The 14,761-nt window shown below is 50.3% G+C and overlaps 1 protein-coding gene and 1 long non-coding RNA gene across 7 annotated transcripts; both read left to right on the top strand.

Annotated features, from left to right (window-relative positions):
- Positions 1-137: 137 nt before the first annotated feature.
- riok1 (RIO kinase 1 (yeast)) lies at positions 138-14,612 on the top strand. Of its 3 annotated transcripts, none has more exons than XM_036132969.1 (17): positions 141-470; positions 2,621-2,789; positions 6,418-6,508; positions 9,076-9,145; positions 9,233-9,275; positions 9,402-9,494; positions 11,656-11,768; positions 11,857-11,937; positions 12,309-12,395; positions 12,469-12,606; positions 12,701-12,804; positions 12,881-12,987; positions 13,071-13,136; positions 13,209-13,325; positions 14,103-14,156; positions 14,224-14,334; positions 14,421-14,612. In XM_036132969.1, exons 1-17 carry the CDS (start codon positions 418-420, stop codon positions 14,529-14,531), a joined length of 1,608 nt encoding a protein of 535 aa, XP_035988862.1. In that variant the 5' UTR covers positions 141-417; the 3' UTR covers positions 14,532-14,612. The 3 variants fall into 3 exon arrangements, with proteins under 3 accessions (XP_035988864.1, XP_035988862.1, XP_035988863.1); XM_036132970.1 differs by lacking the exon at positions 141-470 and adding an exon at positions 2,301-2,520; XM_036132971.1 differs by lacking the exons at positions 6,418-6,508; positions 9,076-9,145; positions 9,233-9,275; positions 9,402-9,494 and having other exon boundaries at positions 138-470.
- On the top strand, positions 9,943-11,649 carry LOC118561112. 4 transcript variants are annotated; one of them, XR_004929768.1, is made up of 5 exons: positions 9,943-10,399; positions 10,529-10,687; positions 10,738-10,787; positions 10,928-11,217; positions 11,518-11,566. It is a non-coding gene; the product is annotated as an uncharacterized LOC118561112 (long non-coding RNA). The 4 variants fall into 4 exon arrangements; XR_004929766.1 differs by having other exon boundaries at positions 10,529-10,787; positions 10,928-11,227; positions 11,528-11,649; XR_004929769.1 differs by having other exon boundaries at positions 10,529-10,777; positions 10,948-11,217.
- Positions 14,613-14,761: the final 149 nt, after the last annotated feature.

The raw sequence follows: 14,761 nt of genomic DNA, 5'->3' as shown, positions 1-14,761 counted from the left end.
TTTTTAGACCAGAGTGAGGATAACCGACTCGTTAATAAACGTTACACGTTGCTTTTATTTTGAAAGGTCCACGCCAGCGTTGCTACCGTAATTCATGGTGTATGCGTGACCTGCAAAAACCCAGTGAGGTCTGGCTTGACTTCAGTGACCTGCGGGCTGGTTCCGTTACTTTTGTTCAGAAGAACTCAGAAGTGGATCGGAACCAAAACCACCTGCAGTCTGATAAAGACTAGAACCTACCAGTTTCTTCCGAATCCGTTTCTGATCCTCGTTTGGACGTGACGTCACAGCAGCCCGCCGGGTTGCCGTAGTGACACAATGAACCGGAAGTGAGTTCGGCACGCGGTGGAGCATGTTTGGTTCTGGTCGGGACTAGACAATTCCAACCGAACTCAGGTTTCTGTGGACTGTGACGTCATGGCAGAGTTCGCGAGCGTCCCTGGTCAGTTTGATGACGTAGAGGAGGACAGGTGAGCTGAGCATACAACGGTGGGTGGGAAAGAACCGGTCCAAAGAGACCGGTTCTGTAGAAGAAAACAGTTCTCTGGGAATGGTTCTGAAAGAGGCGACCAGTTTTCAGAGACTGGTTCTGATAGAACTGAGCGGTTCTGACCCAGAAGCTAAAGGTCCTGAGGTTCTGCAGTGTCCCCGGACCTTCACGTGGAAGAACCTGTTGTGGGTCCAGTGGGTCCTGAAGGTTCTGGTATTTTATTTGCGCAGACTGGAGACCTGGAGTTGGTTCTGCTGTGAATATGGAACAGATTCTGGACCCCAGTGTTCCTGTCGGTTCTTTCTGTCCTTATGTTGGAAACCATAAAAACTGAGCTGGACCTTTGGATCCAACTTGTTGGGGAACCAGGTTCTGTTGGGCCGTCTACTTTTTATAAAAAAGAGGAACGCTGTGTACCACCGTGAGATTGAATCTGCATACCTCTCAACTTTTGACGACTGTTGAGAGTGAGATTGTTGACGGGGGGGGGGTGCTGTTGATCGATTGTTGACGGGGGGGGGGGGGGGGGGGGGTGCGCTGTTGTTCCATTCAAGACGGTCACTATTTTAGACGGACTTCGCTTTCATGTTACAGTTTGTGATAACACATGCAGTCTTACCATTTAATTCGCACACAACACGGACCGTACAAGTGTTTCACTTTGGATGAGGGAAACTTGTTTGCGCGGCGGCGGTCCTTGCTGCTGTGTTACCGCTACTACTGGACGTGCGGAAACCATTGTACCGCAATTTGGTTCCGCCGTGACGCTAAGCGTCCGTTCGCGTGCGTTTCAAGAGTGAGATTTTCATTGTAAGATTGAGATTTTCAAAGTAATGCGTGTGAGCGTGTGCAATTGATGAAATGCGTGTGTCACACGGTCAATGCGTGAGAGTTGAGAGCTATGAATCTGGGTTCTAATGTTTAACCGTGAACTGAGTGGAGCAGCAGAACTTCTAAAAGCAGGAAATGTGATTGGTGGACATGCAATAAATGAGCCAATCAGTGAACAGATAATTATGAGTGTCCTAGTTGGTTCTGGTCGGAGTCGTAGATGACGATCTCTTTTTACTTTCTACATCTTCAGAAGAACAATCAGAACCATCCAGCTGGGGTGGTTGGTACCTAAAGTTCTGCTGCTGGACCAACCAACTCAGTGATGGGGGCCCGGCATTTGCATCTTGGAGAGGCCCCTGAGGGTGCTGGTTCTAAACTCTCTGTCCCTCTGGGTCCCTGAGCAACACCTGACCCCACATTGCTCCTGGTGGGCCTTCCAGTGTGGGGGCCCCTCAGTGTGGGGTTCCTTCAGTGTGGGGGCCCCTAGGTGTGGATCCCACTCTGTGTGGGTTCCTCTCGGTGTGGGGGCCCCTTGATGTGGGGTTCCGTTGGTGTGGGTTCCTCTCTGTGTGGGTTCCTCTCTGTGTGGGTTCCTCTCGGTGTGGGGGCATCCCACTATGGGGTTCCCTTGATGTGGGGTTCCCTCAGTGTGGGGTTCCGTTGGTGTGGGTTCCACTCAGTGTGGGTTCCACTCTGTGTGGGTTCCTCTCTGTGTGGGTTCCTCTCTGTGTGGAGGGCCCCTCGGTGTGGGTTCCTCTCTGTGTGGATCCCACTCTGTGTGGGTTCCTCTGTGTGGGGGGCCCCTCTGTGTGGATCCCACTCTGTGTGGGTTCCTCTGTGTGGGGGGCCCCTCGGTGTGGGGGCCGGTCAAAGGGAGGGAAAATTGCCCTTTGAGGGACTACAAAGTTTTTAATGTTCTGTTCAAACAGAACCGGGCTTTGAGATGAAACTGGGTCGTGATCAGGGTTGTTTGGTTGGTGAGGCCCTGTTCTACTTCAGCAGCAGGCAGAACCCATCAGAACCATTCACAGGCAGTCCAGTAGTAGGCCTGGAACCGGAACCAAAACGTTTTGTTCTGTTCTTGCTGTTTGGAACCTGTAAGGACGGGTTCTTGTGACGTGTGAACAGAAAGAACGTTGTTCTATGGGCCTGTTCTAGTTCTGGTTCTGCTCAGAACCAGTCAGGGGCCTGGCTGGGTAAGCTAATTCCCATTCCTCAGCTGCTTTCTGATTGGCTGAAAGTCTAGAGCACTCCTCCTGATTGGGTTTTTCTGTCGTCTGCATGTTGTTCCTGTAGCAACCAATCAGGTCAGGTCATGAGTGACATCACTGCGCAGCTGTCATCCGAGTGGCTGGAGGAGGAGGAGGATGAGGAGGAGGATGAAGATGATGAAGATGAAGATTGGGAGTGGACTTCACCTGCAGATCTGACCAAAAGAATCAACCGGACCGGCGCCAGCTGTCAGGTCAGACTCTGGTCAGCATGATTAGAAACAGTGAGCATAATTAATGAGTTCTCCAGAATGCTGAGAACCCAGGGTCCAGAGCAGGAACCGTAGTTTAACACACCTCTGCAGCTTCTTATCTGATTTGGTGTTAAATACTGATAAGGTTATTATAGTGGGTGATTTTAACATCCATGTTGACAAAGAATGTGATAACCTTAGTGTAGCCTTTAAAACTATCCTAGATTCAATTGGTTTTGCTCAAAATGTGCATAAACCGACGCACTCTTGGCCTCATACTTTAGACCTTGTGCTGACATGTGGCATTGATTGTGAAGAATTAACAGTATTTCCTCACAACCCTGTCCTATCTGATAATTTTAATAACCTTTGAGTTTAATTTAACTGAGTTCTCCACCCCCACACACTCAGCCGTGGCATTGATGTCCTCTCCATGTGGCTGGCACAGTGCATCCCCGTCTGTGGCCTTAAAACAACTTCCTCTGCTTCCTGTGCCCATTTCCTCGCAGTCCTCTTCAGCGCAGGTTGCCTCAGAAAGAGAGGCTTATATTCTGAGCAGAGATCTGATTTGCCAGGAGGAGGTCTGGCCTTGTCGCCTGTGACAAACTGATGAAAAGGTGGAAGTGTAGCAGAGGGAGGAATGATTAAAATCACCAGATATTCCCACAAATACATTGGATCGTTGTGTCTGCAGCTTATCCACAACTGAGCTGATGACATTACACGGCAACAGCTGATGGTGGAACGTAGACTGTCGCCGACATAACACTGGTGGACCCATCTGCTAAGATCATCTAACATAGAAAGTACTCCTGGGTCAATGTGAGCTTCTGTGCTTTCTGTGTCTCTGCTCTGTCTTCTCTAACATAGAAAGTACTCCTGGGTCAATGTGAGCTTCTGAGCTTTCTGTGTCTCTGCTCTGTCTTCTCTAACATAGAAAGTACTCCTGGGTCAATGTGAGCTTCTGAGCTTTCTGTGTCTCTGCTCTGTCTTCTCTACCATAGAAAGTACTCCTGGGTCAATGTGAGCTTCTGTGCTTTCTGTGTCTCTGCTCTGTCTTCTCTAACATAGAAAGTACTCCTGGGTCAATGTGAGCTTCTGAGCTTTCTGTGTCTCTGCTCTGTCTTCTCTAAGCCCCAGTGGGTGGAGGCAGATGAGCGTTCACACTGAGCCTGGTTCTGGTTCTGCTGGAGGTTCTCCTCCCTGTTAAAGGGGAGTTTTCCTCTCCACTGTGGCTTCATGCATGCTCAGTATGAGGGATTGCTGCAAAGCCATCAACAATGCAGACGACTGTCCACTGTGGCTCTACGCTCTTTCAGGAGGAGTGAATGCTGCTTGGAGAGACTTGATGCAACCTGCTGGGTTTCCTTAGAGAGGAAACTTTCTCACCAACCTGGAGGATCTGATGGAGGCTGACTTTGGAAAGAACCTTGAGATGATGTGTTGTTAATTGGTGCTATAGAAATGAAATTGAATTGAACTTTCTTGTGTAATAATATGGAGAAAAACTCACTGCCAACACCTTAATATCTGGGCTGCAGAGAGGAAACTTCACAGACCTGTCCTGGATGACACCATCTGTTGTCACCAGCACTGCCAATCCAGCACCTTTGCTCTTGCCGCTCCTCTTTAAATCAGAAAGCCTGGCACAGAGACGCTGGAGTCAGGGATATGATCCTGCAGCCTTCTTTCAGTGAAACACATAATACTGCATTCCTGATATTCTGGCTGGATCCTTGCTAAGGCTTGGAGTTCCTCCAGCTTGTTTCCCAAAGATCTCACATTATCCATAATAATAGATGGAAGAGATGGCTTAAATTTCCTCCTTCTCTCTCAATCAATCAGCTTTATTTCTAGATCACATTCTAAAAACCACATGGGTGACCAAAGAGCTGCACATTAAAACAGGAAAAGGTTCAGAAAACAAGTTAAAAACATACAAAACACAACATCAAAAGCTAAAAAACAGGTCCAGTATTTTAAAACGCCTTTTACAAGAAGATCAGTGTTTTAAAAGCCAGGGATTAAATGTGTGTTTTTAAAAGAGATTTAAAAGAGGAAAAGTGGAGGCCTGTCTGATTCTGAGTGGTAATTTATTCCATAACTTACTGTCACCTCTGAGCTTGAGCCCAGGTTTAGGGGCCGTCAGCAGCAGCTGATCTAATTCATTGTGTAGCGCGCAGAGAACCAGTGAAGGGACGCTAGGATGGAACATGCTGGTTCCTACGGGTCTGAGGGAACCTGCAGCAGAGTTCTGCAGAAGCTGCAGACGGGCCACAGAGGTCCGGTTAACGCCTCTATACAGTGTTACAGGAGTCAAGATAACCGTGATAAAAGCAGCCACTAGTTTCCCCAAGTCAGGTCTGGCTAAGGTTGATGAAAACTTTTCTGAACAGCTGATTTGTTTCTCAGATGTAAAATCAGTCAAACTTTACTCCCAGGTTAAACCGCCCCATTTCCACTGCCCTTACTAAACCGATCCATGCCGAGTTCAGACCGAGCTCGGACCAGTTAACCGTGCTGAGCTTGGTTCTGATGACCGTTAACACATCACGCCTCCTAGTGACCATCTGCGGTACTACTGCTCTCTAGGATGGAAGGAGGGACTCAAGCAAATAAAAATGGCGGCGCCCGTAACATTCAGGCAGTTAAGCTTGGTTATAATTGTGAAACGTCGTTGTTTGCGGAGAGTCAGTTGAAGAAGGCAACCTTTGGTGAATATACTTAGAGTCGGCTTTTGGTACGTGGATAAGACAAAAGAACATCTAATCAGGATTTACAGATGCAGGAAACAACGACAGACACTGAGGTTCATCACTGCTGAGCAGAATCATCTCTGGAGACCATGTGTCACAGTAAGGAAGCTAGTATTATTATAAATGTCTGAAATGTCAGCTGGCTGTGAGGAGATGACACGGTCTGCTCGTGCGCTCTTTGTTATTAGAGAACCGGGCCAGAGAAGAACCGGGCCAGAGAAGAACCGGGCCGAGCCCACATCTGGAACTGGTCTAGATTTAGCGCGGTTGTGTCTGGCTCGGTTCAGTTCAGTTTGTGATCCATTTACACTCCATAGTTATCTCAGTTAGCGAGCTCAGACTGGTCTCAGCTCGGTTAAATAAGGGTGGTGTAAACGGGGCAGATGACTGAGCCTAGATCTACCCGGGGGGGGGGCTTCTGTCTGGTTCTGATAAACCGAGGAAGTTCAGGGAAAGCCGTGATTTAATGTCCTCCAGGCAGAGTGTGAGATGCTCTCCTCTTCTTGCATCCTGGGTGCCTCCTTTTCAGATAATCTGGGATTATCTCAGCGTGTGAGATCTTAATCAGCCGGTGGGACAAAGCCAACGGGTTGCTATGGTTACGCATAATGTCCCAATAACGATAAAAGCCAACAGACATCCTCCAAGCTGCACAGCGTCCAACATCAGTTGAGAAAAATATCCAAAAAGCAACGTTTGATCCAGAAAAAGGAGGAAAACAGAGCTGCTCCACCCTGAGCCCAACTCTGCCCTGTGATTGGTCTAGTCACTGCAAAGTGCTTGATCCTCAGGGTTCCTGTAGGAACCAGTTTAAGGTTCCGGCAGACCCAGCAGAACTCTCAGAACCTCTGACAGTTTCTTTCTCTCCTCAGGCCAACAGACAGACCCCGTCCAGTAAGACGCTTTCATCATCGACTCCCACGGATAAAGTTCTGAGGAAATACGAGCAGAAGATCAACCTAGGTACCGACACAAAGCAGCAGAACCTGCTCGGTTCTGTCATCCTGTCTGGACTCCTTCCTCTACCTAGGTACCGACACAAAGCAGCAGAACCTGCTGGGTTCTGTCATCCTGTCTGCACTCCTTCCTCTACCTAGGTACCGACACAAAGCCGCAGAACCTGCTCGGTTCTGTCATCCTGTCTGGACTCCTTCCTCTACCTAGGTACCGACACAAAGCAGCAGAACCCGCTGGGTTCTGTCATCCTGTCTGCACTCCTTCCTCTACCTGAGTAACACAGACTGGGCTGTTTACAGAGAAGAGAGGAGCTTTACTGCCAGATACTATTTAATAATAGAATAATAATAAAAGAATAATAGAAGAATAATACATCTGTTTACAGAGAAGAGAGGAGCTTTACTGCCAGATACTATTTAATAATAGAATAATAATAAAAGAATAATAGAAGAATAATACATCTGTTTACAGAGAAGAGAGGAGCTTTACTGCCAGATACTATTTACCCTACAGAGGATCTGGTGATGAGGCGCTGCACTCAGACACAGAGACGTAGACCTATGTCATATAGAATAAACACGCAGAAGAGAATATAGAATGTCATATAGAATATAGAAGAATGAATAGAAGAATAATAGAGAAGAATAAAACATCTGTTTGCAGAAGATGAACATGGCAGATAATTACATGTTTATTCTTCTGGGTCTGAGTCGTGCATCACAAGAGGAGAGAATGTCCATCCGTCTGTCTCTCCGTCTGTCTCTCTCCGTCTTTCTCTCTCTCTGTCCGTCTCTCTCTCTGTCCGTCCGTCTCTGTCCATCTCTCCGTCTGTCTCTCTCCGTCCGTCTGTCTCCGTCCGTCCGATAAATAGGACCTTAGGTTCTAAAAAGCACATGTTGTCCACTGAGATGATGCCAGTGATCCTAACGTTGAGGTGAATCTGACTGTACTCAGCACAGGGTTTATTAGTATTCTAATTCTAATTTATTATAATATATAATTCTAATTTATAATTATAACTGTGCCATTGCATGACCCAGATAATGTGCACGCCTGTCCTCACGGTGCTGAGCTCAGCAGGAGGGGACGGCGTTATTTGCCCACTACAGCGCAGTAGTAGCCTCGTAGCTTCACCTGACTAGCTTCCTGCTTGTTAGCCGCCACAGGTGAGCAGAGTGCATGGAGGATAAAATATTATTATTTTAGAGGAGGAGCTCATAGTGCTGTAACATGCCAAATATTTAGTCTGGTTACATATGAAGTATTAGTAGTTGATAGAGGATGTGAAGCCAGTGGAGCTGTAGTAGAGGATTAGAGTCATCTAAAGGTGTGAGGAGGGACAGGTATGAAGTTTAGAGTTAATTAAAAGAAGTTCAGGTTTACTGCAATTTAATAAAGTTTAAGGTTGAGTGTTTTATTTGAAGGAGACAGTCTGATGGTTTGGTGGGGAGGTAGAGCTGGGAGTCCTGGAGAACACACTGAATAAGATGTGAATAATGTTTCACCTGCCTAGAGCGCCCCCTAGTGGCTATAGACGGTAAAGTTCTTGTTGCTCAGCATGAATTACCGTTTAAAACTGACGTACAAGACGCAGGATCAGCTAAACTATGAAAACAGTGACTGCAGAAAATACAGAACATTAATGTGGGGGGGGGGGGGGGGGGGGGGGGTGATGGTGTCTGTGTGTGTGTGGGGGGGTTGATGGTGTCTGGGGGGGGTTGATGGTGTCTGAACATTAATGTGGGGGGGGGGGGGTTGATGGTGTCTGTGTCTGTGGGGGGGGGGGGGGGGGTGATGGTGTCTGTGTGTGTGTGGGGGGGGGGGGTTGATGGTGTCCTGAACATAATGTGGGGGGGGGGGGGGGTGATGGTGTCTGTGTGTGGGGGGGGGGTGATGGTGTCTGTGTGTGTGGGGGGGGGGGGGGGGGGCTGGTGGTGTCTGTGGGGGGGGGGGGGGTTGATGGTGTCTGTGTGTGTGGGGGGTGATGGTGTCTGTGTCTGGGGGGGGGGTCTGATTGTGTCTCTCAGACTCTCAGAGCGCCGCTAGAACCGGTTCAGCTCATTTTCTGTGAGAGTCCTTGACGGAGCGGCGGCTTTGGGTTCCTAGGTAGTGATCGGTCTGAACCCCCAGAGAACCGGACCGGTTCTGGTTCTGGTTCTGGTTCTGTCCCCAGTCCTCAGTGCTCCTCCCGGTACCGGTTCACACGGCCACGCCTCCGTGAAGCACAGAACCCAAGAAGAGTCACAGCAGTGTCTCCGTCTGTTGCTCGGTGAGCGCCGGTACCGCCGTTGCTTTGCCAGCGGCACAGCGACCCGGTTCTGTTCTGTTCTGCTCGAGCAACGAGCCCGGCGCCAAAATGACTGAAGACACCAGAAAACGGGCAAATGGACCCGCAGGAGGGTTCTGTTATGTCCACCTGCAGAACCGCCACAGCTGGGTCTGACGTTCTAACCAGGAACCCAGATGTTCTGATGGAGCCCCTCTGTCCATCAGAACCTCCAGAACCGGCGGGTTCTGCTGCGCCCCACAGGTGGTGGCGGTCCCAGACTAACGGCTGCTTCCTGGTTCTACAGACAGACTGAACTACGCCGACTCGGTGACCAACAGGGTGACGGCCATGCAGAGGCAGAAAGAGGCCGGAACGTACGTCTCTGCTCACCTGCTGCTCACCTGACGTCACCTGACGTCACCTGACTCCTCACTAACCTTCTCATTGGCCGCGCTCCACAGGTACAGAGTTAAGGACAAGTCGGACCGAGCCACGGTGGAGCAGGTGAGCTGACAGGAAGTGATGCGTGATCAGCTGACAGGAAGTGATGCGTGATCAGCTGACAGGAAGTGATGCGTGATCAGCTGACAGGAAGTGAGCAGGTGCTGAAGCTGTGCCGTTCCTGTGCAGGTGTTGGATCCTCGGACCCGGATGATCCTGTTCAAGATGCTGAGTCGGGGAATCATCAGTGAGATCAACGGCTGCATCAGCACAGGGAAGGAGGTCAGGTGATCCGGTGAAACGGTTCTGATTGGCTAGAATGAGTTCAGGTGAGCTTTGAGCATTTTAGGCCAGCTCAGGTGAGTTCAGGTGTGTAAACCTGGGGACCCGCTACACCTGCCCCCTGATTTCACAGTCCAGCAAAGTTGGCCCCAGTCTGCAGGCGAGCGGGCCCAGAAGTCTGGGACCCAGAACCGACCCAACTTTGGCTGTAATTCATTTCAGATTTATCCATTTAGCTCTAATTAACATCACATCCCATCATCAAGTCTCTTTCCAAAGTCAGCTTCCATCAGATCCTCCAGGTTGGTGAGAAAGTTTCCTCTCTAAGGAAACCCAGCAGGTTGCATCAAGTCTCTCCAAGCAGCATTCACTCCTCCTGAAAGAGCGTAGAGCCACAGTGGACAGTCGTCTGCATTGTTGATGGCTTTGCAGCAATCCCTCATACTGAGCATGCATGAAGCCACAGTGGAGAGGAAAACTCCCCTTTAACAGGGAGGAGAACCTCCAGCAGGTTGCATCAAGTCTGTCCAAGCAGCAGTCTGGGAACAAATGACACACTTTTCTTTTCTTTCACCTGTTCGCTGCGCTTCTTCCAGCAGTCCTCTCTCTCTCTCTCTTTCTCTCCGTCTTCTACTTCCCCCCCCCCCCCCCCCCCCCCCCCGCCACAGGCAGCAGCAGCCCTGACTGACAGCTCATTGGCTAATTTACCATACCAACTTTATTTATGAAGCACTTTATACACCGACAGGACACAGTCATAAAATACAATGTGACTATAAAATAGAAAAGATGGAATATAAAATACACATTAGAAACAGACACAATGAAACAAAGTGAAACAGCTCAGGTTGTGCCAAAGAAAAAAGAAGAGACTTAAAAACAACGAGTGAGGCACCTGCAGCCAGGTGTTACCGTATTAACAGGAGGCTGTGCATCACCTGCAGCCAGGTGTTACCATATTAACAGGAGGCTGTGCATCACCTGCAGCCAGGTGTTACCATATTAACAGGAGGCTGTGCATCACCTGCAGCCAGGTGTTACCGTATTAACAGGAGAAGCGGCGCACGTGAAATTAAACACTGTCCTCAGACAACATGCAGTCATTTATAAATGATTTAAAACAGCCTGGGTATGCTAATCTGTGACCTTTTCCCCGAGCTCACCTGAGCTCAGGTAAACTCAGGTGAGCTCAGGTAAACTCAGGTGAGCATAGGTAAACTCAGGTGAGCTCAGGTATATTCAGGTAAACTCAGGTGAGCTCAGGTAAACTCAGGTGAGCTCAGGTAAACTCAGGTGAGCCCAGGTAAACTCAGATGAGCTCAGGTAAACTCAGGTGAGCTCAGGTAAACTCAGGTGAGCTCAGGTAAACTCAGGTGAGCTCAGGTAAACTCAGGTGAGCTCAGGTAAACTCAGGTGAGCTCAGGTAAACTCAGGTGAGCTCAGGTAAGCTCAGGTAAACTCAGGTGAGCTCAGGTAAACTCAGGTGAGCTCAGGTAAACTCAGGTGAGCTCAGGTAAATTCAGGTAAACTCAGGTGAGCTCAGGTAAACTCAGCTGAGCTCAGGTAAACTCAGGTGAGCTCAGGTAAACTCAGGTGAGCTCAGGTAAACTCAGCTGAGCTCAGGTAAACTCAGGTGAGCTCAGGTAAATTCAGGTAAACTCAGGTGAGCTCAGGTAAACTCAGCTGAGCTCAGGTAAACTCAGGTGAGCTCAGGTAAACTCAGGTGAGCTCAGGTAAACTCATGTGAGCTCAGGTAAACTCAGGTGAGCTCAGGTAAACTCAGGTGAGCTCAGGTAAACTCAGGTGAGCTCAGGTAAATTCAGGTAAACTCAGGTAAACTCAGGTGAGCTCAGGTAAACTCAGGTGAGCTCAGGTAAACTCAGGTGAGCTCAGGTAAATTCAGGTAAACTCAGGTAAACTCAGGTGAGCTCAGGTAAATTCAGGTAAACTCAGGTGAGCTCAGGTAAACTCAGGTGAGCTTAGGTAAACTCAGGTGAGCTCAGGTGAGCTCAGGTAAATTCAGGTAAACTCAGGTGAGCTCAGGTAAACTCAGGTGAGCTCAGGTAAACTCAGGTGAGCTCAGGTAAACTCAGGTGAGCTCAGGTAAACTCAGGTAAACTCAGGTGAGCGCCGTAACTAACAGGTTCTCCTCGTTCTTCAGGCCAACGTGTACCACGCCAGCACGGCGGCAGGAGACAGCAGAGCCATCAAGATCTACAAGACGTCCATCTTGCTGTTTAAGGACCGAGACAAGTACGTCAGCGGGGAGTTCAGGTGAGTCCACTTCCTGTTCCCTTCACAATAAGAGCTGCAGCCTCGCTGGATTCAAACCCAGGTTAAAGACGCTTGTGCTGTTCCTCAGGTTCCGACATGGGTACTGTAAAGGAAACCCCAGGAAGATGGTGAGAACGTGGGCTGAGAAAGAGATGAGGAACCTGATTAGGTCAGAACCTCCGGCCGACACACAACCCGTTAGAACCGAGACGCACACACTAGAACCTTGGCTGCTAGACAGGAGAGCTAAGAAGAACCGTGTTTTACCTGCTGCTGCTTAAACAGAACCAACACGCACAACAAAAACTGGTGTGACTGAGATTTAGAACCCAACAGAACCAAAACAAACAGGTAAACTGGTCAGAATCTGATTTAACAGACAAGTAGAACCCAGCAGTTCCCAGAACCTGGTTTACCTGAGAACTTACACCTGGTAGAACCCAAAGTAGCCATCATGGTAGAAGCAGAACCAACAGGTAGGCAGAACCCAGTAGAACCTGGGATGAGATGCAGTAGAACCCAGAGTTCTGTGTGTTCCAGGCTGCAGACGGCGGGAATTCCGAGTCCAGAACCGGTGCTGCTCCGGAGTCACGTTCTGCTGATGGGCTTCATCGGAAAGGAGAACATGTAAGAGGCAGCCGGGTTCTTGATGGCGGTGATGGGCGCTGAGACGCTGAGGTTCTTGTGTCGTTTGGGTCAGGCCCGCTCCCCTGCTGAAGAACGCGGTGCTGTCCGAGTCCAAGGCCCGGGAACTCTACGTGCAGGTGGTCCAGAACATGAGGAAGATGTTCCAGGAGGCCCGGCTGGTTCACGCGGACCTCAGCGAGTTCAACATGCTGTGAGCAGAACAGAATAGATGTTCTGTCCGGTTCCGGTTCTGATCCGTATACTGAGGTTCTGATCCGTATACTGAGGTTCTGATCCGTATACAGGTACCACGGCGGAGACGCCTACATCATAGACGTGTCGCAGTCGGTGGAGCACGATCACCCTCACGCCCTGGAGTTCCTCAGGAAGGACTGCAGCAACGTAAACGGTGGGTCTGGGCGGGCGAGCGGAACCGGCCCGGTCCGGTCCGGTTCCGCCTGTGTGACCGGGTTCTGTCTTCCCAGATTTCTTTGTGAAGCACGGTGTGGCCGTCATGACGGTCCGAGAGCTGTTTGACTTCATCACGGACCCGTCCATCACCAGCAGGAACATCGAGCAGTACCTGGACAAGGTGAGCCCGACCCAGCAGAACTTTCTCAGACACGCCCACCGAGTCCTCACCTGACCCGTGTCCCTCTGTGATTGGTCCACCAGGCCATGGTGATCGCAGCCGAGCGGACGGCGGAGCAGCGGTCGGATCAGGACCGCGTGGACGAGGAGGTGACCTTCCAGCTGCCCATGGCCGCTCTCTGATTGGCTGCCGGACCTCACCTGTGGCTCCTCCCACTGCAGGTGTTCAAGAAGGCCTACATCCCGCGCACGCTGACCGAGGTGAGCCACTACGAGCGCGACGTGGAGCTGATGAGGTCCCAGGAGGAGGAGTCGGCCATCAGCGGGCAGCACGACAACGTAAGAACCCGCAGAACCCGGCCCGGCAGAACCCGACCCCCCAGAACCCGACCAGCAGAACCCGACCCCCCATAACCCGACCCCCCATAACCCGACCCGCAGAACCCGACCCGACAGAACCCGACCCGACAGAACCAGACCTGCAGAACCCGACCCGCAGAACCAGACCTGTAGAAACCGACCCGACAGAACCCGACCCCCCATAACCCGACCCGCAGAACCCGACCCCACAGAACCCGACCCCCTCCCCCTGGTCCACTTTAATGTTCTGGTTCTGGTTCCCTCTGGTCCACTAGTTAAGGTTCTGGTTCTGGTTCCCTCTGGTCCACTTTAATGTTCTGGTTCCCTCTGGTCCACTAGTTAAGGTTCTGGTTCTGGTTCCCTCTGGTCCACTTTAATGTTCTGGTTCTGGTTCCCTCTGGTCCACTAGTTAAGGTTCTGGTTCTGGTTCCCTCTGGTCCACTAGTTAATGTTCTGGTTCTGGTTCCCTCTGGTCCACTAGTTAATGTTCTGGTTCCCTCTGGTCCACTAGTTAATGTTCTGGTTCCCTCTGGTCCACTAGTTAAGGTTCTGGTTCTGGTTCCCTCTGGTCCACTTTAATGTTCTGGTTCTGGTTCCCTCTGGTCCACTTTAATGTTCTGGTTCTGGTTCCCTCTGGTCCACCAGTTAAGGTTCTGGTTCCTGCTTGGCGTTGGGTCGGCCCAGTTAAAGCGTTCACCATGAATGCCCGTCTGTGATTGGTCGACCGGGCTGATGAAGGTTCCTTGTTCTCCTCAGGTTCTGTACCAGACACTGACGGGCCTGAAGAAGGACCTCTCTGGAGTCCAGACGGTACGGTTCCTTTCTTTCTGTTGCTGCTGTTGGTTCAGAACCTGCTGAAGTTCTGGTGTTCTGTCAGGTTCCTGCGCTGCTGGAGGAGGAGTGCTCTTCTTCAGAGGAGGAAGAGGAGGAGGGGAAGGGAGAGGAGGAGGAGGAAGAGGACCAGGAGGGATCTCAGATGGACAAGAAGGTGCTCAGTTAGTGAACCCAGAACTGGAAACAGAACCTGCAGATGTTCTGGAGGTTCTGGAGGATTAACGGAGCTTGATGTTTCAGGAGAAGAAGAGGATGGTGAAGGAAGCTCAGAGGGAGAAGAGGAAGACTAAGGTCCCCAAACACGTGAAGAAGAGGAAGGAGAAGGTGGCCAAGATGAAGAAGGGCCGATGAACCCCAGATCCAGAACCCGGTTCTGATCCGGAACCAGAGACTTTAATTCTGTATCATTTGGACAATAAATCTCTCACAAACTGCTGTCCTTCTTTGACCCTCCGCAGCCACCGTACACACTTGGTTACCGGAACCAGAACCAGAACCAGCTGGTTCTGGTTCTGGTTCTGGTACCGGCAGGGGAGCCTCAGACTCACATTGGTCCAGGGTGCTGTAAAGATATCTGTATT

The sequence above is a fragment of the Fundulus heteroclitus genome, unplaced genomic scaffold, assembly GCF_011125445.2.
Source record: "Fundulus heteroclitus isolate FHET01 unplaced genomic scaffold, MU-UCD_Fhet_4.1 scaffold_56, whole genome shotgun sequence".
NCBI classification, from domain to species: domain Eukaryota; kingdom Metazoa; phylum Chordata; class Actinopteri; order Cyprinodontiformes; family Fundulidae; genus Fundulus; species Fundulus heteroclitus.
The sequence above is the reverse complement of the archived record's forward strand: the minus strand, read 5'-3'. Positions and strand labels throughout refer to the sequence as shown.

Excerpts from the sequence above, each read along its gene's own strand:
- riok1 (XM_036132969.1), top strand. The coding sequence starts at position 418 with ATGGCAGAGTTCGCGAGCGTCCCTGGTCAGTTTGATGACGTAGAGGAG. Across the intron at positions 6,509-9,075 it reads CGAGCAGAAGATCAACCTAG|ACAGACTGAACTACGCCGAC; the intron begins GTACCGACACAA and ends CTGGTTCTACAG. Across the intron at positions 9,276-9,401 it reads ACCGAGCCACGGTGGAGCAG|GTGTTGGATCCTCGGACCCG; the intron begins GTGAGCTGACAG and ends GTTCCTGTGCAG.